At 35.6% G+C, this 25,796-nt stretch overlaps 1 protein-coding gene across 1 annotated transcript in view; it reads right to left on the reverse strand.

The window, feature by feature from the left end:
• The window catches only part of LOC107096811 (laminin subunit gamma-3-like), a 184,515-nt gene that overhangs the window by 75,035 nt on the left and 83,684 nt on the right, over window positions 1–25,796 (reverse strand). Inside the window, exons 5-9 of the mRNA XM_015393636.1 lie at window positions 18,913–19,101; window positions 15,723–15,840; window positions 6,606–6,704; window positions 5,691–5,827; window positions 4,423–4,542 (exon numbers count right to left, since the gene is read on the reverse strand). Coding sequence (XP_015249122.1) covers window positions 4,423–4,542; window positions 5,691–5,827; window positions 6,606–6,704; window positions 15,723–15,840; window positions 18,913–19,101 — 663 coding nt within the window. The remainder of the gene's footprint in view (window positions 1–4,422; window positions 4,543–5,690; window positions 5,828–6,605; window positions 6,705–15,722; window positions 15,841–18,912; window positions 19,102–25,796) is intronic.

Genomic DNA, 25,796 nt, shown 5'->3' on the forward strand with positions numbered 1-25,796 from the left:
CCAGATTTCTTCATATCCTTTCACCAGTCCTCTTCGGTTTTGCATATTCCACCTTGACAAACTTTAAAGCAGGCAGGCTTGCAGGTAACATTTCCAGCAGCTGCTGTTGAGCATACTGTTACTGACAGGAAGCCAAAAAATGCTTTAAAGGGTTTTTTCGTATCTCATGAGCTTAGCATACATAGGGGTAACCAAATTCTGCTCCTTTCCTTCCGCTACAGGCAAGGTTCATTAAAATTCTATCCTCCTTCGCCTTTACTTCACATTGTCATGTTTTCTTTGAGCCTTGCTCCTGCTTCAGGCTTAGCAGGTTGACTTGTTCTACTGATAGAAAGAAAGATCAACATTACAGGCTTTTCAGCAGATGACTTTGAGGTCTTGAGATACACAATGCCCCCATCGGTAAAAAACGCTGCCAGCCAAAGCAGCTGTCGTCACTGCCCAGCATATTGAAGTGGTGACCAGGAGGAAGTCAGAGCTTTTTCGGGATTGACTTTTTGTTTCTCAGTGACATTTTCTTGCAGCTACACTTAAAGATGCCAAAGGGACTTGAAATCCATGTGAACTAAGTGTCAAGCAGATGTCCAGGATAACATGGGGGGAAAAAGGACGCAAAGCTACATAGTAAGACTGTCTATAAATGCAAAAACACACACATTACAACCTATCTGTATTTGTTTATGACTTGACAGGTTTAAACTAACCCAGAAAAAGAAAAAAAAATGAGGGCAGGCAATTCAAGATGTTTACAAAAATGAAACATCTTCATGCAGGGAAAAAGAAGGAGCAATTTTGAAACCCCAGCTGGTGTAAGCACCACGATTGCTAAACTGTCAAGAGGAATTTAAAAAAAAAGATGAGTGCAATTTTGCTTTTCAATTTCCTTCACACTGTCTGAAACCCAATTCTGTCTAACCTTTTTTCTTGAGAACTGTTGAAAAAAACATTATGAAGTACTGTCCACAATTTGGCAAAGGCCTTTTCTTTTTTCTTTTTTTTAATGGCCAAGCTACTTAACTTAAACAGTGCCTCATTCTCATTGGGAATTCAGAGAAATTACAGAATAATAAATAGAAGCAAATCCAAGGGAAACTAAAGCGACGAAAAACACATTCAATCATGGAATACTATTTTGTATGATGCTAGACGTTGTGTTGTCACTCAAACTTATCTCCAACACTTGTGAGGAAGCACAGTGAAGGGATTTTAGTGCAAAACTGCAAATTAAAAATAAAAGTCTGAGTGGAGAGAACAAACTAGAGCAGCTTCCGAAGTGGCTGCCACTCTGGACTAATCTTTAAAGTGACTCCACGCATGCCGACTACGTAAAAAGCAAGAGAAAATGAGATCATTATTAGGAATGCCAGTGTAACAGATGTGTGTATACATTATGTCAACAAAAACCATAAACAAGTTCTGCCAAAAGTTGATAAGCAGGCTGTCACAAAGCTGTTCTTAGCCAGTTGGGATACTAATCTGTGCAACGTGGCCTTCAGAGACGGAAGACTGAGAAAATGAAGGCAGCCACAATGAAACGTCATTTACTGTGCATTTCCATCATTATTAATGTTTACTATGTGTCAGAGCATAATTATTCCTTGTAGAGTAATATTCACAGATCCACAAATAAAAAATGGCATATCAGCAGCTTAGTGGTGCATTTTTAATAAAGTTTGACGAATTATGCCAGGCCACCGTGCTTTGTCGCAACCTCTTTTAGCTGAGTGCTTCTCATCTGTCTAAAAAAAGACGCCCCCGGATAAAGTTGTTCTCTGTGATCACGCATTCTGAGCATTAAAAACCCCGAGACTAGAAGGTTAATGGGATTGCTCCTGTTTTGCTTCTGGCCGAGGTCTGCACGATGGCTGGAGGGGCTCTAAGATGATGGCCAAAACCGGCTTAGCGGAGACAAGAGGAAGTCAAGCCAATTTTCACTTTGTTGGTTCTCAAGCTTTGCCAAGACATCCAATTCCATCAGGCCTTTGCTGCTAGGGCAGCTGATAGAAAGGGGCTCAAAGTCTACTAGCTTGAAAGATTATTTCCTTATCTTCTAATGGCTCTGAGAGGGGATTTTTGGAAGTAATGATATCATAATAACAATCACATGAAAGGCTGCCAAAATGCTGCAATACAGAAAGAAACTACAAGACCAAGCAAAATATGCTTTAGGGTACTTGAAATTATTTTAATCTAAAAACTAGAAGATTTATAAACATATATGATAATGTGCTGGTAAAGATTCTCAGTCATCCAAGTCACAGTCATTCTAATGAAAGTAAAAAAATAAAAATAAAAAACAATCCCTATATACAGTATGTTTAAATATATGATAACCTTCCAAAATATGATGAACAGTTTTATTGACAAAAGAAAAAAGGAATGGGAAATTACCTCTTCCAACAAATGAAAATGCATCGTAAATAAAACAAAAACAAAACATCAATGATGAATAAATTCTTGTCATAATTTTTCAGAAAAAAGTAATAACATTTGAGTAATACAGTTGAGATAAGTGATTTCAAAGGTTTTCTTCCTGAATAGAATTAATTTTGTTTGACTGACAAGACCCAAGCTTTTTGAAACAAAAAAACAACAATAAAAGAAACACTCACTTTTCATTCTATAATATTTTTTGTCTTTAAATGTAATAATTTTTCAGCTCAACATCCTGCGCTTGTTTAATCCCAGATAGTAAAATGTCTGATCAGTTAAGCGACTGCCTTAAAAATGTAAGGGCTGGAGAGGTTTTTACTGAACCTGTTTGTAAATAATACAAATATATATTTATCTCCATTTTGTTACTTTGACAAAAGGAGCAACTTAAAGAGTGGCATACACCAGATGCTACATCAGTAACATCTCCACTAATACAAGGAACCATTGTTGGCTTTTCACTGCCTTTTAACTGCACAGGTTCCATTTTACTATGGTGCAGTTACTTTGGTAACTTCTGCCTGAAGCATCAACCAGTGTCAAGGTCATGATTTTGGCCTCTTTTTACGTAGTACATTTTCAACAATTCATACTGCCCGAAGCACTTTACAGACTTAGAAACAAATAAGAAAAAAAAGCACTAAGATACAATAGAGTTATTAAATAAATTCAAGAATGCAACAAGTGAAATAAAACAACTAAAATAATAACCATTACGGCGCTTAAAAAAGTTTAAGACAACTTGTGCTTTCCATCAAAATGTGATTTTTGTAGAGATTCAAAATGTCTCAGTGTTTGTCTAGATCTAATATTTAAAGGTATACATGTACTATTCAAAGGTCTGGGACCAGCCGATGAGAGATCTATGTCACCCACCACAAAACTTGAGTTTAGACCTTGGAATAGATAAAAGATAACTTTAACTTTAGCAAAGTTTGCAAAGAGAGAAATAAACTTTTGCCTTTTGCAACAAGCTGATATTTTTTGCATCACAAATGGTGCAAACATGCTCTTGCGTCATTTACTTTTTCAATCAACTTAATATGGAGATATTTCTGACAAGGACAACTACAACAAGGATAAATTCAAACATCTGTAAAGTAAATCTAATATCCTTTAAAAAAAAACGTTTGCCCCCTTAAAAACGTCATGACTTCAAAGAAAAAGGGGATTCAGATTCCACAAAATAACAACTGAAAGTATTTGTAAGCCGCTTAACTGGTCTTTTGTAAATTGAAAAGTTGGGAAAAAAGGTAATAGTTTTTTCTTTTATTCCTTTTTTTTTCTTTCTTTTTTTTTCTTGCTTTTTATTTTTTAGTCCAACTGCTTTTAATGTTCTTTCTTGTTTCTGCATCTTTTTTATTCTTTATTTTTTTCTTCTACTTGCTCTGATTGTGTTTTATTTTCCTATATTTTAATCATGTAAAGTACTTTGCATTGTCTTTGTACTGAATTGTGCTATACAAATAAATTTGCCTTGCCTTCCTATACAGCCAGCTTACTACCAGTTTTCAGGTGGGGGGTTGTATTACTCTCCATGTGTGCCGGATGGAAGTTTGATTACTTCAGACTTTAAACTGGCATCTTATTAAAACCAGTAGATGTTTTAAATATTGCATTTATTTTTAAAACATTTATATGCATTCTTTTTAGAAGCAAGGTCAATGAGAAGGTCAATGACAACACTATTTAGCTCTGGATGTGCTTCTTCAGGTATACTATACCTGCAGTAAGCAAAAGTAAAATAACCGTCAATTACATACCAAAATTCACAAAGCATATGCTTCCTAATGCCTCTAGATTTGTGGCAATTTTAGTAATTGGTGAAATAATGCAAAATCACAGCTTCAGTAAATTCCTTCCTTCACACTGCAAATCAATCCAGTTTAAAATTCCATTACAGATATAGTTATATTATTTTAAAACAAATCCAACATATCTGTTTTAGAGAAATAGTTCACACGTTTGGTGTTTTGCTTTCTGACTCACCAGGGGCTCTGTAGAAACCAGTGTCTTCCTCATTAAGAGGCAGCAGGTAGACTTCACCTTCCTTCCACAGCAGGGGGTACTCCAGGCCTCCGGAGAACTCTCCCCACCAACCATCACGGTCTGTGAGCAAATTAAGTCTTAAACTTAGGAATCTCATTATCTCCCTTTAATTCAGCAATGGTGAGAACATACATCTCCTAATGGTTAGAGTTTGCAAAGATAACGTTCTGTTTAGATCATTTCAGATATTAAATTGGCTCTTTTTTTTATACCTGACATTATATCTATCGTCTATCAATTTATACACATCAAAATAAAAAAATAGATATTGACTATGTCCTACTTTAATAAGGGAACAAAAGAAATTTGGTTTAAATTTAAATTCTTTGCAAACTTCTTTGCTGGAGTTTCATGCTGCTGGGAAAAAAAACAGCTTTCAGTCATACAAGACAGTTTTCAGCAATTTATACACTAAAAGTCTATTTGATTAATTGAAAACAAGCTTTATTAGCTCCTGTCATTTCATGAAAGATTTGATAATTATTTAAGGTTTTATAAAAATAAAAAAAACAAGGTGATTTTGGCAGAATAATAGGACTATAATAATTCAATTACCTGGCTTTTAGTAAAAAAAAAAAAAAAAAAAGCAAACATTTCATGGAAATTAATTTGCAGAATTGTTGTCTTATGACAATATTTTCCATTAAAATGAATAGTTTTTTCAGCATTTTGGGTAATTTCTGTTCACAGTATTTTCAGAGATATGAAATTGCAGTAACTTAATGACATATGTTATTAATACACTTTAAAAATACTGACACGGTTCCAGCATCATTTGAATGATTTTATAGCTTATCTATAAAATGTATTTATTAATTTAACATAAAACTCTTATGAACATTCCACAAACATACAGCTGACCAGAATTATGTTTTGAGGTGAGGCTGTTGATGTATTTAGCAAAAAATAACCGTGAAGGTTGAGAGATCAACCAACCACACAGTTCCCTCTGTAACCCTATTTGATCTACTGAGCTCTCAAAATGCTGACACAGCAGCATTTTCTTACATATGAGGAAAGGGTATTCAGCGCTTTTATACCTGAGCTATCTGGCAGGCCAAAAAGAAGTCTTTGTTTGTCACCCCTCATGCCCCTTTACCTCCACTATCAAAGTAATAAAATGCATTGTGCTTTAACAGAAGATAATAAATTCATAACTCAAACAGAAAACCAGAAAAAAAAATGGTTGATTAAAATTGACAGTTTACCTTCAGTAAAGTCTGATGTAATAACCGTGGCTCTGTAGTGACTGGATGAGTAGCAGGCAAGGGAGTGACCAAAGCAGAAACACGGCTGGCAGCCTGCTGGGTGTTCTCTCTGCATATTGAAAAATCCTGGCTTGCACCTGTAGGTTCATACACAAATGTGCAAACAGTCATGCTAAAAAAAAAAAGAATAGACAATGCAGATTATGTACCCACGCCTGCTTTAGAGCAATTAATGCATCCCACATTCTTACTATCTGATGAGATTTAGCCCCAAAGCCACTGGCTGATGATGTACACTACGGGGCTGAGGAAGAAAGGAATAAGTGAGTTCAGCTGTGAGGTCCATGAGCTCTGACCTGTACACAGCTACTAGCATATGGGTGGGACAGGAACATCGCTAAAAATCACCCCTTGCAGTGGGAACATTACACAGGAGAAGAACTTGTTCAATGAGCTGTGAAATTCAGTGGGAAAAAAAGTCAAACAGGGAGCATATAATGACTCAGCGGTCCAGGAGTGGGAGATCTGGAACAGTGTGTGTTTCAAGAGAAACAATGAGTGTATCAGTTTGATCATATGTCCTGGAGGAAAATCTAAAAGATAGAAACTGTTGATTACTGTGTGGTAGCCGTCAAAGCGAGCAGCGGTACACAAAATAGGAGAAATGTTCGCCTTCTCTGTCTTTAAGTCTTTTTTTCAGTTTGCTGCATCTGTGTAAAATTGTGACCTAGCTTCCAGGGATAATCTGTGCTATTCATATTGGGGAACATTATTTCCCAATATTAGTAGATATAATGTCACAGCTGCAAGCAAAAAAAAAAAAATGTTTTTATTGTAAGGGACTTTGACAGTTACCCTAGCAACCACAGGCTACATACGCACATAGGTGACATAACTGCCCAACCTCTCACCCACCTATTACAGCTCTGCCCCTCCACATTCTGTTTGCAGAAGCAATGCCCATCCAGAGGGGAGCAGTGATCCTCACTCCCGCTGGGGTCACAGTTACACGGCCTGCAGAGAACAAATGGTGTACAATGTATTATTCTTAATTCTTTTCCATTTCAATCTGTTTCAATCATTTCCTAGAAGTAGCCTTTGTGAAGCAGGCTTTAAACCTTGGAGCAAAGTTCTCATCAGATACCTCAGAACACTTACGTCAAGCATGCCTGAAGGATTGTTTGAAGTCAACAAGGACTCAGTTTAGAGTCCTTTTTTGACACTTCGATTTGTGTTTTTTATGCTCTCAATGCTATGATCAACTAATGAATAGTGGTTAAACTGTTGTTTTCAACAGAATAGAATAGAAAATTCCTTTATTTACCCACAATGGGGAAATTCTGGTCTTTACAGCAGCAAGATTATACAAAAAATGGTCACACAAATGTGGACCTTAGAAAAATGGAGAGAAATAACATAAGAGTGAAGAGTTAAAAGATGAACAATAAAATACTGTACTGTAAAGCATTTTAACAATATAAAACTGGAGAATAAATAACCAATTTACAGCTGTGGACATTTTTACAGTAATGGATATTTGAAAATAGTACCAACATCGGAGATGTGCAAAATGACAGCAGCTTTTTTATTGAACTGACTAAGATAGAAACTGTGCAAAATCAGCATGAATGTAACAACTAATTGAGGTTGTTGGGAACAGTGATGGCTATAAGGTGCTGGGAGGAAGGATCTGTGATAACGCTCCTGGTGCTTTTAGGGGAGAAGCAGTCAGTGACTGTAGGAGCTCTGCAGTTCTGCAACAGCTTCATGCATGGGGTGGGAGACATTATCCAACAGAGATGTTAATTTATTTAGCTAGGATCTGTTATCTGCAACAAATTGCATACTCAAAAATTGTCACCTCTTGGTTCCTTTTCTCCTTTAATTGTTGTGCAAAATGGATTTTCTTGCAATGTTTTAACTGGTTTAAAAATTTTGATCAAAAGTTAATATGAAGAAGAGCAAATACGTTTTACGGCACTGTAATCTGATAGCAGATGGACAAGCTTCTCTTGTAAAGTGTCTTGTGATAACATCTGTTATGGAATCATACTACCAAGAAAAAATAAAAGGACTGACTTTTCTTACAATATTATTGAATGATGTGTAGAGTGTCTATGAAAAAAAAAAGATGTTTGTCTATAATAGAATTTTTTTTGATTGGGTTTTGAAAATAAGGACATTAATCCTGGTTAATTTAGTGACAAATCATGTTCACTGACACAAGAAAGTAGATTTAAGAGACAACTGTTAAATGAAAGACACAGTCTACCATGAATAACAGTGATAAGAGCATGTGAGATGACAGTCATTTGAATTATGTTGAAATGTGTTTGATTGTGTTTATTGATTGATTCCTTTGTTTGAAACTGTAACACAGAATCTATTTCAACGAGGTGCCATTATAAATAATTCAATTATCCCAAGGCAAGCTGCCTATACTTGTTTCTGCTCTAGTGGTTCGGGTAATTTACACCTCAGCTAAACAGCCGGAGTTTGCTGCATGACTGACAGTACAGATAGAGTGTGTGTGTGTGAATGCTGTCATAAGCTTATTGACAGTATTCTGATAGCAGTTTTCTGCTTTAATGAACAATCTCTATTATCTATGACAAATATATTTATATAGACCATGAATGTCAGAAAACAATAGGTTTTAATTATAATTACTGTTTTTAAGAAATGCCTCTTTTGACTTATAAATGTTTTAAATCAAACCTGTTTTTAAAACAAATAAACTACACTTCATACTTCAGAGTAGGGCATAATTTTAAAATATTTTTTTGACTAAATGGGGTAGGTTTAAAGAATTTTATTGATTTAATCTTTGATCATAAACAAAGAAAAATCCCCTTCCAAGTTGAGTTATTAAACAAATATTCAATTCTGTGATTCTTTTTTAAACCATAAAGGTTGTCTAATTTTGGTTAAATTCATAACCTATTTACTGCTAATCACTAGATTAACAGCTATTGTATCACTCTATTTGCCTATAGTATTGTTGTAGAAACATGTCTACCTTGCATCTGCTTTTAAAACCCCACCATGCTGTGAGTTATCAAGGTATTTGGAGTAAGGTAGCAGGAATAATTGTAGAGTCAAACAATCATTGATATGCAATTCAACGCTATTATAACTTAGCATTCCTCGGGCAGCTACAGTGTGTGCAGGGATAGTCTTCTCAGGAATTTAAATATGACAAAATATTCCTCCGGCACACAAACGCACCATCCTGAACATTAACATGCAGGGATGCATGCACAGTTATTTATCATGAGTGGTCCAAGGTCAGGCAAAGTTAAAATGCCCCTTTTTATCTGAAGAAAGCATTCGCTGGGTCAATGCATCTTCAAGATGCGATAGGCTTTCAGCCTCCACAGTCTAAGGTCTAAATGTAGATCATACCTCAGGAATGAAAGTAACTCTGCTTGCCTAGAAATCAATTAAAACCCCCCTGAGCTCACTCTGGTACTGTAGCATGCTTAAATTATCAATAACAGAGTCAAGTTCAAAGACAGAAAAACAATAAACAGAATGCGGTTCTTGAACAGTGTTTTACCAATGGGACATTGAGGAAGAAAAGTTCAAGGTAATTTCCACTTTTTGTGATCATATACACACACACATATATATATATATATATATAATGTTAACAAACAGTAGCTGTGAAAAAATTACCTATGAAATACCTGTAAAGTTGTGTGAAAGAGGTCTTTGTAAAAAAAAAAAAAAGTAACCTGCATTTACCCCCCATGTGCTGAAAAATTTACCTTGCATAAACACTATAGTGGGTTTTTTCTGAGCTGGCTGCTTTAGTTAAGCCTGAAAAAATGCCTGGTGATAAAGTTAATAAGTGACACATCACAGCAAACCTATAAATCTAAAAAAGAACAAAAAATTCCAAAGGAGTTCTTGTAAAATGTGAAGCAACGAGGTAGAGGCATCTATAAAACAAAGCTAAACCAGAGATGGGCCTTGCAACAGGGCAATGATGGGTCCCTGTTTTCAATCACCATAGGATTGGGTGAAAATTATTCAATTAGAAATCCTTCATTGGGTCAATGCCAAGACTTTGGTTCCATATAGTCGCTGTGACTTAAAATAGGCTGTACATGTAAGGAATTCCCAAAAAAATTTAAAGCTGAAACTAAGGGACGGCACATGTTTTCCTTAGATCAATGACCATAAGTGGTAGGTGAAAACAACAAGGATCCCACAGATAGATCACAGATTAAATGGTGATATTCTCAAAACCTAATCCCTTTTTTCGGATAAAAGTAAAGAGAATCTTTGTAATCAGAGTAAACATAGAAAGATTTAATCTGATTAAAGAATTTTGTTTAAAAAAACTTGGCTTTTCTTTATTTGAATATTTGGTTTTAACTATAAACATATAAACATATTTTGATTCTTTGGAACTATATACAGCTCTATGTTTAGTCTATTAGGAAACATGTAGCGATTTGTAAGGTCAGATTTGCTTGCAAAGTTCGAAGCAGCAAAAATAGTTTCCTTGAATTTTCAAAGGAAAGCATCTTGGCTACATCAAGGCTCAATGGAAACACATTGAGAGGACTGGACAAACTCATGAGTAATTCAAGGAGTTCAAACAAGAGAGAGTTTTCTGTTGGATAGGATCACTGCACTACCAAACAACCCAGATCATATATGGCAAGGGATTATTTCAAAATAAAATGTTTTTAACCACTATTTACCTCAAACTACTGCCCCTTTCACATTTCTCTACTTTTGAAATATAATTAGAAAAGATATTTACTTAATCTTTGTTATTTTAATTAAACTGTAGGAAAAATTGGATATGGATCAAAAACAAATATACAGGAAACACATGTTTTTTAATTTCAGCATTTGTAAAAAAGAACTAAGTAAATGATTATAGATTATAAAATTTTATAACATCATAAAAATTACAAAGTAAATCAGTTTACCTTTTCTGTCACTATGTTACATTGATGAAGCAAAAAAACACAGAGGTGCAGTGGGAACTATACAATTCAGCTCTATATTTCATACTACTTATACCATCATCTTCTAAAAGGTCTGATAAATGTAAATGCAGAATTGAAATGTCATTCATAGCAGTATTTGAATTTTTGACAAGCCAAACTTTACCAGATAATTGTCTGTAGCGTTTGATGTCCTAGATTAAAAGCATAAAAAAATCTGACTAAATAAATCACAGAACACGCTTTTGTTGGGACAACAGATGCTAGTATGACATCTACAGTCAACAGGGTAAAATAAGGGGTTCCTTTGTCTTATCTCACAGAAGGCAGAAAGTGGGCTAATGCTGCTGAGACACAGGCTGGGGTCTGATATACCTTGGCAGGAGAGTGTTTGATCGTTGAAAGCAGTTAAACTCCTAGTGACCCCAGTTTACATCCCTGAGGAGGTGTCCCAGCACACCTGCTAGATGTATCTTTGAAATTTAACATGATATCATATTTGGTGGCCTTTATGGGATAAGATCAAGTGAAGCTGCTGCTGAAAATGCACAACAACGTAAACCTACTGCAGACCCACTGCTTCTCATGATGGTTTGTAGTTTTTGACCCACATGCAGATTCACATGGTTTTAACCTACAATTTTTCTTCCACAGTAAATTTCTGTGAAGCTGCCACAAACACTCCTACCATTCTTCAATAATCTTAAATTGTTAAATAAACAACACTGCACTGGCCATTTTGGAAGTGGTATATAAACTTTCTGTCATAATCTCAGCACTGATGCCTGGTCTGATCACTCATTTCGCACACCTGCTTAACTCCGCCCACTTCTCATTATTTGCTCATCTAATCCACCTACATTAGACACTATATAACCAGCATTCAGACCAGTCATCAGTTCAATTATTTTGAGCTATTGGTGACATTTATTCCAGCATTCTTAGTTCTCATTTTTGGATCCTAGCTTTGCTGCTTCTTGACTTCTGAGCCTGCCTGTTCCCGTCCGATTCTGATTGCCTGACCTGTCTTCCGGCTTCTGCCTTAACTGACTAAATGTCTACCGGTCTGATCTCTTTCCGTTGTGTACCAACAACTGCGTCCATCTGTTCTGAGCCTGGGTCTTTCTTCTCTTTTTTTCTGCAGTGCCGCTTGTGATGTTGATCACTGCCTCTCTGTGGTGTTTATGAGTATTGCAACTACATCTGCCTCAACTATAAATGTGTACTTCTACGGGCTCACTCACGGCGCATAAAGACCAGCGTGAGATCCCAACATGCAAGTATATCTCCGCCTTAACCCCAAAACAAAACAGCCCCACACCATAATGACCTTTGCACCACCTTACCCAGTACAATAATGTAGAGTATCTTACAAAAGTGATTTACATGTTTGGTTATGAGTTGTCAAATGAAAATGTCCATCTTATGCCTGTATGGCCATTTGTCATTTAGATCTTTAGTGTTACAAAATCTCTGGTTTGGAGATGAGCAGGTGTGTTAAACTTTATGTTATTGCCTTCATATTACTCTTTACTGTAAGTTCAATATATTATACCATTTCACAGTATGGTGAAAAAAATGTTCTGAAAATAAAGAATTGCCATAAAGATGGTCTTGTTTGTAAAGAAAAAAAAAATATCAACAAACACTGTTAATTACTACTCAAATTATTTATACATTGAAAACATTACACCGATTTTGCAAGGTTTAATTATCTGTTTATTTATTCTAATGCAATTACAGTATTTCATGACTCAAAAAGTGTAGGCAATCACAATTCCTTTCGCTTTTACTACTAATTGCTTGTGTACTGTACAATGATACATGTTTAAATTATTTGAGACAAATTTTGATGTTTTCATATGAGAACCAAAGCTTAAAAATACACAAAGACGCTCTATAGAGCTAAGCCCTGCAGTCTGCTGATAGGTCTTAGCAGCTTCATTACAAGAAGTAATTCCAGTCTATGTTAATTTGAAAATATTGATTATTGTGCAACTGCAAGCCATTTACTTTTAGGTTACATAAGATTGGAGATAATGAACATGTTTTTCTTCTACCAAGCAATTACTGTAGTTAACCTTTGGGTTACATTTAGCATTTAAGTTCAATCTTTTGGATTAGACATGTGATCAGTCCAGGAAAGTTTTTCTTCTAAAAATACATAACTAACCATAAGACGAGATAAAAATAAAAAGTAGTTATTGTAAATATTTATTTATAGGGGAAACATAGGTGGAAGCATCATCTAGAAATGAGGCTTACTAAAAAAAATGAAAACTCAGATTTCTGTCAATAAATATGTTTAATAACAATTATCTTAAAGGCATACAAAAAACCCTATCATCCTTTTTTAAACATAACACAATAGGCCGAGTGTTCATCCTGATCGTGTTTATTAAGTTCTCTTTTAGACAAATTACAATCTGTCTACAGAGCATGATCGGCAGATTTAAATATTGTTTTGCATATCTGCCTACATGATTGAGCTGAGACTGCTACCACTAACTCTGAGGCGATGAAGGTCATTTGGCAGAATCTTTCAAACTGATTGGGCGAAGGGACACCTAGTGCCTGCCTACCAAAGTTTGGTAGCAACAAATGAGAAAACACAATGCTTTTTATCTCTCCTGCTGTGCCCCTTTCAACGATCAAATCTGGATTCTGACAAAGCAGATGTGATAGCAGCATATGTTCTCTGTGCTGCCATTTTTATTTCGGTGAGGATGTGGGCTCATCAGCTCTTACATTCCTCACAGCTATATGTACCACCTAAACCATAGTACTCTTTTTGATTAGAATCAAACAGTTTAACTTGGAGTGGTACCAGATAGATTTTCATGGGTTTGTTCGCGCAAATTCAGTGAAAATGCAGCTTAAAGGCAAGTTTAACATCCATCTTCTAGGCAGCAAAATCTGAATGCTTTTGCAACTTTAGCCAGTGCTTTACATAACGCCAGTGGTCTAATATACTCCAAGCGCTACGAGTGTCTTATCCCTTTTGGCATCCAAATATGTATTGTGCAATTTTACACTTGTTTTGACAAACTGATCAGGAGGGCCGGTGACGTTGTGGGGGAGCAGCTGGACACTCTGACCACCGTGGCAGAGAGGAGGATGCTGTCCAGGTTTCAGTCCATCTTAGACAATGACTCACATCCTCTCCACGACACACTGGGGTTAGGCTCCTTTTACTCAGATGCACCACATAGCACCACAGGAAATCATTCCTACCTGTGGTCATCAATCTCTATAACGCCTCCCTCAAGTGATTCAGACCCCCCCCCTGTAATTGACATTTATGCACTATTTTAGCACGCCACGTATCACTTTACTTGGATTTATCACTTTAGTTGGATTTAATTTTTACATATGTATAAAGATATACATACATAAATATATATACAGAAGAGCTATATGTGTATATATTTTATCTCTTTTTTATTTTAATTTTTATCTTTATTATCTTGTGTAGTTGGACGTGTGTATATATATATAAAACTGTAACTAGAGCGTGTAACAAGAGTAATTTCCCTCTGGGATTACTAAAGTATTTCTGATTCTGATTTGATCTTGGACTTTTCCTATTTCTTTTTGTGCCTTTGCTGGACGTTACAGACTAGCTCAGTTCCATTCCTTATTTATGCATTAGGTACATGTGTTGAATCATGCCTCTGGTCATATGGTGGTGTTAAATATACACAAAAGTGCTTATATTAGAAACACAAACAAAAAAGTGCTTTGTTTACCAACACAAAAAGAAAAAGCAAAGTGCAAAATACACAAATAATCCATAAAATAATAATAATTTACAATAGTTTAGTTGGAAAACCTTTATAGGCAGATCTACTGGTGTAGATGTATTTGAGTAATAGTACATGACCTGTATTGAGTGAATTTTCTGCCAAAAACATAGCACACACACATAAAGCATGTTATCACTCAAAAATAAGCATGTTGCACTCAAATAAATCTTATTTTTCACAAATAAAACTTGTTTTACAAATTATCCTCAAATGTCACCCACAAACAAAGGGCTCAAGGGTTCGTGGGAATTCGTCCAACCAGTCCATATGTGTTTTTTGGATTTCAACCGTGCCCCTCATGGTGCCCTGTGGGGGGTGCTCAGGAAGTAGGGGGTTCTTGGCCCTCTGTTAAGGGCTGTCTGCGCTCTGTATGACCACAGCAGGAGTTTGGTTTGCATTGCTGGCAGTAAGTCAGACCTGTTCCCGGTGTATGGTTGTCTCCGCCAGGGCTGCCCTTTGTCACCGGTTCTGTTCATTACATTAATCGACAGAATTTCTGGGTGCAGCCAGGGACCGGAGGGTGTCCAGTTTGGAACCTCAGGATATCATCTCTGCTGTTTGCAAATGATGTTGTCCTGTTGGCCCCATCAAACCACGACCTTCAACATGCCTTGGCGCAGTTTGCAACTGAGAGTGAAGTGACCAGGATGAGGTTCAGCACCTCCAAATCCAAGTCCTTTGAGGAGGCAGCTTCAACTGCCTCCTGTTGCCTCTGGGACTCGGCCCCGGATAAAGTGGAAAAAAAAAGATGGATGGATGGACATATTTCCAATCTTGTTTATGTCCACTTTATCTTCGTTGATGCGCATCACATCAACATAGCAGCGTACTCAAACGTGTAGAAGACTATTTTGCAATAAAGCTAAATATTTTTGGTTAATCATTATTAGAAGTATTGCAATTACGGTGATAAAAAAAAACATACACAACTAGTCTGTCCTACTGTAAATTGATTAAATCTAAGCCCTGATACTGATATAAAAAATGCGTAGCTTCTCTTTAGACAGTACAGAAAATCACTTAAAACCTGTCTTTGGTCCAAGTATTTAAAATGGGCTAACCCTAATTTCAACTTTGAGCACACTTTAACAATTAACGCATTCCCTATCTACATTTATTGTTAGAACCTAGTCCTGTAAAATGCTGGGTATAGCAAAACACATAAATCTCTTTTTTATAACAAGTATTATAACTAACACACATCTATGGGATCTGAGGTTTTTCTTGAACACTGTTATGCATCTATGCCTATTGCTTACCTGCAACCCCCAGGACCCAGTGATTGGAAGCCAGCCTGACAAGTGTCACACTTCTCTCCTGTCACACCAAGTCTGCATGGACACCTTCCTTCTGCATCACACTGCAAACTCACTGAGCCTGCAGGAAAAACATATAGAGCATTCAGGAATACAAGAGAATGATATACATTGTACAGGGAAATAGTGTAAAGTACTTTAAAAAGAAAAATGACCACAAAAAGATTACTGGAATTTACATTAGACAGATCAATAACTCAACTACACCCTTTATTCAGAATAGGAGTTAAGAGAACCCTGTTATTGACTTTCCTTTGACAAATTTTAAGTATAATCATGAAAGAGAAGGGTATAATCTATCTCCTGCACTGATATTGGGAGACGTCAGCTAATGGACGTAAAGACCAGCTGGGGCATAAAGAGGAGAATAGAGGGAGCCTGATGGAGTCTGTTATAACCTTTGATCAATATAATGGACTCCAACAGCTCTTTGCAATCACCTTTTACTATTTATATTCAGGGCAAAGATGGTAGATATTCTCTCCCATTTTCCTCTGTAACCTGACGACAGTGACTGAACCAAGAATTCCTTGTGGTTTAATGAGGTGTGAACCACTTCACTGACTCAGCTTGATCAAATCACTACTGCACGTCTGAGTGAAATCATTTTTTTAATGATCAACTGATTATAAATTTGAGAAGATGTTAAAGGCATCAGAGTGTGGAGGTGCAATCCTGCCATAATTTATATTACACTAATGAATACAGTATCAGACACAAATTGATCTGTAGTTATTATCATTTATATCTGCACTATTATTTACATTTTATAAGATCTCTCTATGTTTTTCTTTAATTTTCAACTGTTTTTTTTTTTTCTTTCAGTAGGCGCTGAGCCTTATTATACCTTCCTGTTTTTAAAAGGTGTTAGAAACAGTATATTCTCTGACGTTGTTGCTAAAGAAGTTTAGTGTGTTGCAGATATGGGAGTATATATGGCTGTTAACACTGTTGACTATAACTGAAAAAAGATTTGAGTCGTTTGCCAAAGTATTATGAAGGCATCCATATTAATAAATCTACTTTCAAAATAAAAGAGTGGTTCATTGCTATGTGTTCGAAGATAGAAATTTATTTTAATGTTGACACAAAAACTTTTTAAAGGCAATAACCTGAAGAATATGTATACGTTTAAGCCACAGAATTACATTATAATAATAAGCAACAACTTAAAATTGTTTGCAAATGTGATGGGTGCAAAATCAAAAGCAACAAAAAGCTGTAAAATCAAAAGCTCAACTCAAATATTAAGGTTGAGATGACAGCGTTGAAGGGGAACACTCTAAAGAATAAATATAAACTTGAAAGATAGATACCGTTGGATCTTATTACAGTAAACTAATATTTTGCGAATGTCATGAGGCTGGAGTGCAAAATTGAAACCATCATAAAACTGTGCATCAAAAGATGAAAAAGATTGCGGGCTATTTCCACAGAGAGACAATCTACAACACCAAAACATCACTAACATTCACAATTTTGATCAAACTGTAATTCTTCTGGACTCCCTAGCAGCAAAGTGTGTATCAAGCAGATGGCGCCAAACTCAGCCGACTTTATCACCTGATTATGATGTCATGCTGGGCTCTCAAACTCACAATTTGACATAACATTTCGAAACACGTTTTGACATAACCCAATAGTTTTAAAAATACAATATCCTGTTTTAAAATAAATGTAAAAGTTTGCACACTAAGATAAGAGCTTGGAAAAATGCTGCTAACAGTGTTTCTCTAGAGAAACAAAAAAAAAAAAAACAACTTTAAAACTCTTAATGTAGATCGGTATCCCGCAAGGATCTGTTCTAATCTTCATTTTGATTCCTATTTTTAGAAGTGAGTGAAAACAAGGACCAACTATAGCTATTAGAATGCTGATGAGACCACTAAATAAAAATTGTCACCCTAAATCAATTTATTAAGCTTTAACCAAAAGCTTTTTAGGTTCTGGTGCAATCGAGAAGCTCCAAGAACACAAGATCTAGACACTTTTTTTTGTTATTATCCTAGATGGTATAGCTATAGAAGGTCCCCTCACCTAAATATGTTAATGATTTGTTAAAACTGCTGTGACTTAAACGGTCTTTTTATTATTTGAAAAAAAAAGTGAATTTCCTTTTCACACACACAAAATCGTGTGCAATCTTATTTCTCACTGTGTTTGATATTAAACATGCAGAATTCTTCTCCTCTAATAAAAAGGATGCATTACACTAATCATACTAATTATTCTGATAATCATCATTATTACAATTTAAAGCTACAGTGTGTAATTTTCAGCGACATCTAACGTTCAGACTGCAGACCGCGGCAACATGAACATCTCCCCCCCACCGCTTCTCCCCCCCAACAGTACGGCGAGCGTTAAGCGACAAAATGTCTTCCACGACGTCCGCATCACCTACCTTCTCAAGTGATGAGGTTTGTTTACAGAGATAATTTAATACTGCCATCTATTGTTCAGTACCGTCTCAGTTCATCTCTCTCAACTTGCCGTAGTTACTTTCGAGCGTAATGGGCGATCTCGCAATGGCTAGTTTGTTGGCTCTGCGCTGCCGTAGCGCAAAGATGTCTGCCTCCATGGCTGCGAGACCCGCTCCTATGTAATTATAAATAACGAATTCTAAGGCAACGCAAATATTAAGGTTAAGAGGCTGAGATCGTAGATGATGATAAATAACATAGTTATGTATAATATATCACATTTCTGACTGTATATCCCTGTAATTATTACACACTGTAGCTTTAAGGAAGCCGTTACCTAATATTTGACCTGTTATTGAAAATCAATTGATAGTTTTAGTTTATAATATTAAAATATTCCAATAAAGTATGTCATTTTTCAGCATTAACTGTTGCATCTTTAATATCTGCTTCTTTTATCACTACTTTTTTTTAGAAAGTCTTGGTTAAATCTGTTAAGGTATCTGTTTACTCCATACTATTGACCAATGCTCTATTTCAATGGGACCTTTCTGGCTACTTAAAACTATGATATTACTATTCTACTGTATCTGTATTCCTAATTTTCATAAGCGCACATACAGTAACAAATAGGGATGTGTATTGATGTGTGATGGTTATAACTGAGAAGTAAGGCTTACTCAGTTAAGCTTTATATATTTTCAGCTTACCATTGATATTGCAGTGACAGGGTAGGCAAGGTTCTTCTGGAACTTTCCTGTAGTGGTTTTCCTTGCAGCGTTCACAGTGGGCCCCATCAGTGTTGTCTCTGCAGCTCACACAGCGCCCCCCACTGCCAGTGCTCCTATACAGCTCCATGTCAAACACGCACTCGTTTGATCTCCCACTGCAGTTGCACTCTGCAAGTAATGTAAAACGACAGCAGGAGAAGAGAAAAAGGCAAAGGGTCAAGTAAGTAGGCTCAGTAAAACCAGGAAAAGATGTAGCCCAGAATGAAAAGCATTAGAAATAGATGCATGGGGAGAAGCACAGAAACAGGGAATACAGTATGTGTGAGGGATTATGTATTCTGGGATTGGATCATCATTTAGAGGCTCGTTGCTAATCTCATTTCACACGGGCCTAATGAGAAGCCAATCGGCTGTCAGGGGGCACTTAGATAACAGTAATTCATGTTTATACAAGAGCAAATTACTCAGCTGATAACACACCATCAAAGGCTTCATAGCCCTGGTATCAAATCCTTCTTTAGTTTACCACTTACCCTGAGGGGGGACTTAGGTGAAATTGCCCATTTTATTATGAATCCAGCTCTCTGTTGTGCTGAAAATAACCATATGATAACTATTTCCTTTTAATGAGAAGTCTCAGCAGTACTCACCTTACATAATCTGGTTATATAAAACCTAGCACTGCAGTGCTGGTGTTTTTAATGAATTTATTTTAAGTAGTTGTAAATGCTGTTTACAAATATTTAGTCAATAAAAGTTTAATAAAAACACAGTTCATACAGTAGCTTGCAAAATTTTTAGGCTTTTTACATTTTGGTTGTAATATTATACATAAAAAACAGTATTTTGAACTTAAGTAAATAGTGCATTGTTGTAAAGTGAAAGATAAATGGCTTTTTGGCTTTTTATCCAAAGAGAGAGATATACATTTATATTTAGCCTCCTTTAGGTCACTGTTGCTTTATGCTGGCCAAAGGGGTTTCGCAGAGAACATTTGGCAACAAACAGAACAATGAAGACCAAGTTGTACCATTGAATAGTCAAAATAAAGTAAAATAAAGTAAAGATGTGGAGATACATGTGGTTCTGAAGCACAGTGAGATTATAAAATGATATCCCACTTTTTAGGGCACTCTGCAATGTGAAAAAAAAGGAACCAAACAAAAAAATCAATGACTGAAAACTAGCCAGGATGTCTACTTTGAATAGCAACATGAAATTTTAACTTAATCAGAAAGATGCAGCATCTTATACTTCACATCATCGTATACACAGCATCTCCACCATGAATCATGGTAGTGGCAATATCATGCTTTTCTTTAGAAGTTTTAAGAAAAAAAGGTGAGAATGAAGCAGAGACGGATAGAGCTAAATACAGGAAAACAAGAGTCTTAAAAAGACTTAAGATTGTGATGGAAGACAAAAAAATAGCAAAGTATTGCCTTGGCTAAAAACAAATGTACCATACAGTTTAAGTGTTTTTTTTTTTTTTTTTTTTTTTTTTTTTTTTAGACCTGAATTTGCACATCAGGTGTATAATTTGTTTTATAATTCAAGCTTTAGAAATATATAGTATGTTGTTGTTCCAATGCGTTAAATAATCATAAAGTATGTTGAGGTTTCACAGTGGTGGGGGGTGGAAACTACTGTACAGAGACATTACTGCAGGCATTAGGAAGTTTTTTTTTTAATATAATTTCTCTGCTATAATTTACATTTTGTGCTTCGATTCCCTGAAGTTCCTTCAAGTATCATGCTTGTTTAAAATAACGTCTACAATCTGCAGATGATGATAAATCAGGTCTATTACGCCTGCTCACTGTGTGCGCAAAGCACAGCTACCATATCCTGCAACCGGGAAAAAAAACCAACAGCAAACCAGCTAACACACAGACTTGTGCACACAACCAAAACTGAACAGATGTGCTGTTTCTCACAGACTTGATGCCTGAAAATAGATAAAGTTAAACCACTGTGCAAGTGTGGAAGAAGACAATGGTTAAAATAATTTTTATCTTTTCCTTCAGTTTTACAAATATTGGAAAAAAGAAAATCATTGCAATACTAGAAACATTTGATAAGAAGCATATACATAGAAGCCCTGTGTGATTCAGGAGGAAACATGGGAAAATCTGTTGGAATAACTGATTTAATTCAGATATTAACATATTACAGTGAACAGAATGAATATGCAGTTGGTACCATTGTTGATTTAAAATGAAAGCATTTAAAATAATCAGTCACTCAGAGGTTAATTTTGGTCCTAAAGTAGTTATTCTATTTACAAATTAACCATGCAAGATATCAAACAAAATAACATCTGTTTTATTTCAGTTGACATGCACATTTTGGGGGTGAATGATAAAAGCATTAGGAGATGAATTCCCATAAAATGCATGCCTTTGTTAGATGGTTTAATAGAAACATACTATCACTGAATGCTAATAAAGCTAAATCAATTAGATTTAAAAATAGCATAAAATTAAATAAAGTAAGTGTAGGAGTTTAGAAAAACACTTTTTAGACTCTTAAAAATTTAGACATTTATTTTAGGCTACAATTCCAGGACTTAAACCATATGGTTGAGATAGGTTTTCTGAAAGTATAGACATAAGTTTAGTGTGTCATATGACATTATTCCTCATCTTAAAATTAAGTTAAAGAAACATGGGGCAAAACTAACTATAAACAACAAAAATTGAGCATTAAGAGAACCAGAAACATGCTTCATAATGTTGTGGGCCCATCATAGAAGAAGTGGAGATACCTAAGGAGAATAATTAAATTAAAAAAAATTAATTATTCATTATGAATAATTTTTTTTAATCTCAAAGGGAAATTAAATGTTTAAGTAATTCATCAACTTTTGTTGATAGCTGTAGGCAGGAAGGACCTTCTGTAAGAGTCTGTGTTGCACCAGATCAGGTGGAGCAACAGAAGTCTCTCTAGGACCTTCATGATGTCAGGGCAACAGATCTATAGTGACAAAGGAACGCTGGCTGAGTTTTCTTTGGTACTGAAAAAAGTCAGGCAGGTCTTCTTGAACACTAGTACGGTCTCCTTGGTAAGGCTAAGGTTGAAGAGGTACTGTAGAACCCTACAGAGCTGCTCTACAAAGGTCTTCGGCATTCTGGGGATGATACCACCTGGACCTGGTAACTCAATACCTTGGCTTCATTGGCGCTTTTTCCACAAATAAGTAACCACATCCAGGCTCGGAATATGAACAAATAACCACAAACAAGACTTTTTTGTTTCTGTTCAAAAGCATTTTTGTTTTGTGTTTTTCTCGAAATGGAAAATTTTATGCAAATAATTTTTCCAATTTTACTTTTCCCTTTTTGACAATGAAAAAGAGAAACACTGAATTTAAATTCATTTTTGTGTTTTAAAACAAAAATCAATTGGCCATTTGTTTTTGATGTTTTAACTCCCATTTTTCAAATGAAAATCCAATGACCAAAAGATACAAGGATTTATTAATAACCCTTAGCATTCTCTTCATCAGACTGTCACACAACAGCAGAGGGTGTTCAGTCAGAGGCTTCTACAGATCCGCTGTAAGACAGACTGCTACAGAATTCCTACAGCTTTAATCATCTACAAAAACTCATAAAGATAGAAATGAAAACATTTCCACAAATATAAAATTTCCACGTGAAATCACATAAACATTATAAAATTCAATAAAAAAACAACTGAAACAGAGCTTCTAAGAGCAAATATCAAGTGGAAAGCCCTCTTTTTTTTTCTCCATCATTATTTAGTTACCATCAATTCACAATATATACTGCAAAAGAAAAGGAAGAATCTTTCTTAGTTTAAATATGACTTTTGGCAGATAAAATAGTACAAATCTCCATTTGGATTTCCCTTGCTTAAAGTATAACTTCAAACACAAATGCATTTTTTTGACAAATATTGATTCCCTTTGCTATCATATTTACAGTCCCACTGGTCATGCTGCAACTGAATCTGACAAAAACTGTCCTCCTCCAACGCAGAAAGTTGCTGCATGAGTCAGGAACTGATTGGCACTGGTGGGCCGCCAGTGCACAAATTCAGCTGTCTCCACTTGTCACCTTCCATCCACTCTATCTTTATCATTCCAGCCAGTGGTGCTGCTGCCGCTGCAGGTCAGGCAGGCTGACAGCCAGGCAGCGGCATTATCAACGGCAGCCTAAGCCACTGGCACATTTCTGGTAGTGTTGCATGTACAAAGAGTCATTTAGTGAAGTTTGCAGAAATGTTGGACATCTGCAAAAAAAACTTTGGTGAATTTATCACTGTCAAGCATAGTGAGGGGATCAAAGCAGCAAACTAGTAACTATATTATCTGTTTTGATTTTAGTTTTGGCAAAAGCACATAATTTGCAAACGCAGCTAATTATTCTATACATGCCAAAAAAACAAAATTAGGTGAACTTATTGTACTGGGGTTGGGCAATTGATTGCATTAGCAATATAAACAAAATTTTAAAGTAAAAAAACTAAAATATTAAATCTTAAAACTGATTTTCAATCACACTATATTCAACTAAAGAATGACACTAGTTTTCTCCTTCCTGCCCTTTAGGTGGTGGTAAAATGCTTTAAGTGGTAGAGGGAATTGCACCTAGCATGCTGATCAATGCATGCAAGTAGAAGAAGACACTTTTTTAAACAATGGTTACAGTAAAGTCATTTAACAATGTTCTCTGGGCAAGCAAGCTTCCATAACTGAAAGCCTGGGGTGAAGCATCTACAAGCTCTATATTGTACCATACAAATTAAAATTTCAATAATTTACTTGATGTATAAAAGGGCCCGACAGATTTTGCTTTCACAAGTGGAGCAGTACGGCTATGGCCATAGTGTTCTACTTGATTTATCCATATAAATAGCTTTATTACAATCATGCAGGGAGTATTACAGATTATATTGACACTGCAATCCAAGTAAAACAGGAAAGGAAAAACAGAGAAAAAAAAAGGAGAAAAGATGAAAGAAAGCTGAGATAAAAGGGAGATAACAATGAAACATCTTCAGTCTGCTTCATCACCTTCAAAGAGATGTAAAAAGAACAGCACAACCAACGGATATAGTATAAGAGATACAATTAAGTAACACCTTGATACTATCGCTAAAGTATAAGTAGGATTATTTAATCTGACATGTATACTTTAGTAGCTGAAGATAAGAATATGGGCTTTCTGTACCTGGAAGTACCTGGAACCAAGCACCAAGCACCTGTAGTTGTTTGTGAGAGTGCACTTGTGCATGTAAAGTTTATCCAAATTTTTCTCTTTAAGGAAAACCAGCTTATTGCATTGATTCATTGACTCTACAGCAATCCCTGACATCAAGCATGCATGTAGCAACACTTGAAAGATAAACTCCAAAATACTACTTATCTAATCCCCTTTCCTCTCATAGTCCAGGTAATAAAGTCTTTTTTACCTTTGGTCTGGAAAAAGCTGCTTTTAAGATTTAAATTGACTCAGACAAGTGATCAAATTTAAATCTCTTAATGTTTTGTTTTTTTTGTGGTTTTTAATTTTAGTTAAGCAGCACATCTGTGGATGCTGTACTGGTTTTATTTAATAATTTGCCATGAGCTTTTAATGTTTAACAATGTAACACACTTTAGTCAGCTTTGTGTCAGGTTGTGTGGGGGCTTTGAGGACCCAAATGTAGGAGGTGTAGGCACAGCTGAGTTTTTGATGATTTAATGAAAGTCCAAGGGGAACAGTGGCAAAAATACAAAATACAAAAAATACTGCTAACTATTGATGGGTCCAGCAACACTGATGCGTTGGTGCAAGCTTCGATCCCATAGAGCAAAACACTGTATCGGTATGCATTTGTTGTTTCAAGAAAGTCTGTGACCAATATAGGAGTTGTTTCTTTCTTTCTTTCTTTTTTTTTTTTTTAATGCTTGACAGTGATAAATTCACCAAATAATTGTCTTGATGCCAAAGAGTGGAGCAGTAGGGCTATTGCCATAGTGTTCTGCTTGTTTCATGCATATAAATCACAGGAGTTATTTCTAACTGACTGACTCACTAAGCTGTGTTTAAAAACGTATCTGTCAACATGATGCATCTGCTAAAAAAATGTCTCATCTTTTGCGGTTTATCATTAAAATTATCAAGAATTCTGGAGCAACCCAAAACGAATAGGAATGTTTCAGCCGTTGTGTTTTTATTTAAATTCTCTTGTGTCATACTTTTCCTCTTGGTTATCACTTAACATATCTGAATTTTTTTTTTAGTGTTTTTACTGTACATATTGTTTTTAAAAATATTATTTAAAATCCTAGTCCACAACCATCCTCATTCACATTTTCCCCTAAATTTTTACCTTATGATATATGTTCACCTTATTTTATGGCTGCATCTAAACATATCAAAGATATTTTCAATTTAAACATAGAAATGAAATATTACAATAAAACCTACAATAGCTTATATAATATCATTGTACCATGTCATCAAATCAATTCAGTTTAGTCCTTCAAATAAGCTGCCTGTAGTGTCTTCAAAGGTCAAGCAGGTGTCAGTATTCTGTGAGACAGTATCAATGCAGTATCTATATAGTTTGGCAATGTGTCGAAACACTTCAGGATGCCTCATTAACCCATTATTACTGAAAACCAAACAAAAACCAATAAATGGAATATATACACGAAGGAAGCAAGAGACTAGTAAAGCTATGAAACAACATCAACAACACAAGAAACCAGCAATGAGTTGAGTTTCTGCAGCTCTTTTAAGCCCAGCCTCTGATGAGAAAGATTATCTTCACCTGTGTAGGTTACCCAGGTTTCTTTACAAAGATCCTCTATGCTAGGGTGACCATATTTTTATTTGGGAAAACCAGGA

Source organism: Cyprinodon variegatus, unplaced genomic scaffold, assembly GCF_000732505.1.
Source record: "Cyprinodon variegatus isolate N-32 unplaced genomic scaffold, C_variegatus-1.0 Scaffold651, whole genome shotgun sequence".
Lineage (NCBI taxonomy): Eukaryota > Metazoa > Chordata > Actinopteri > Cyprinodontiformes > Cyprinodontidae > Cyprinodon > Cyprinodon variegatus.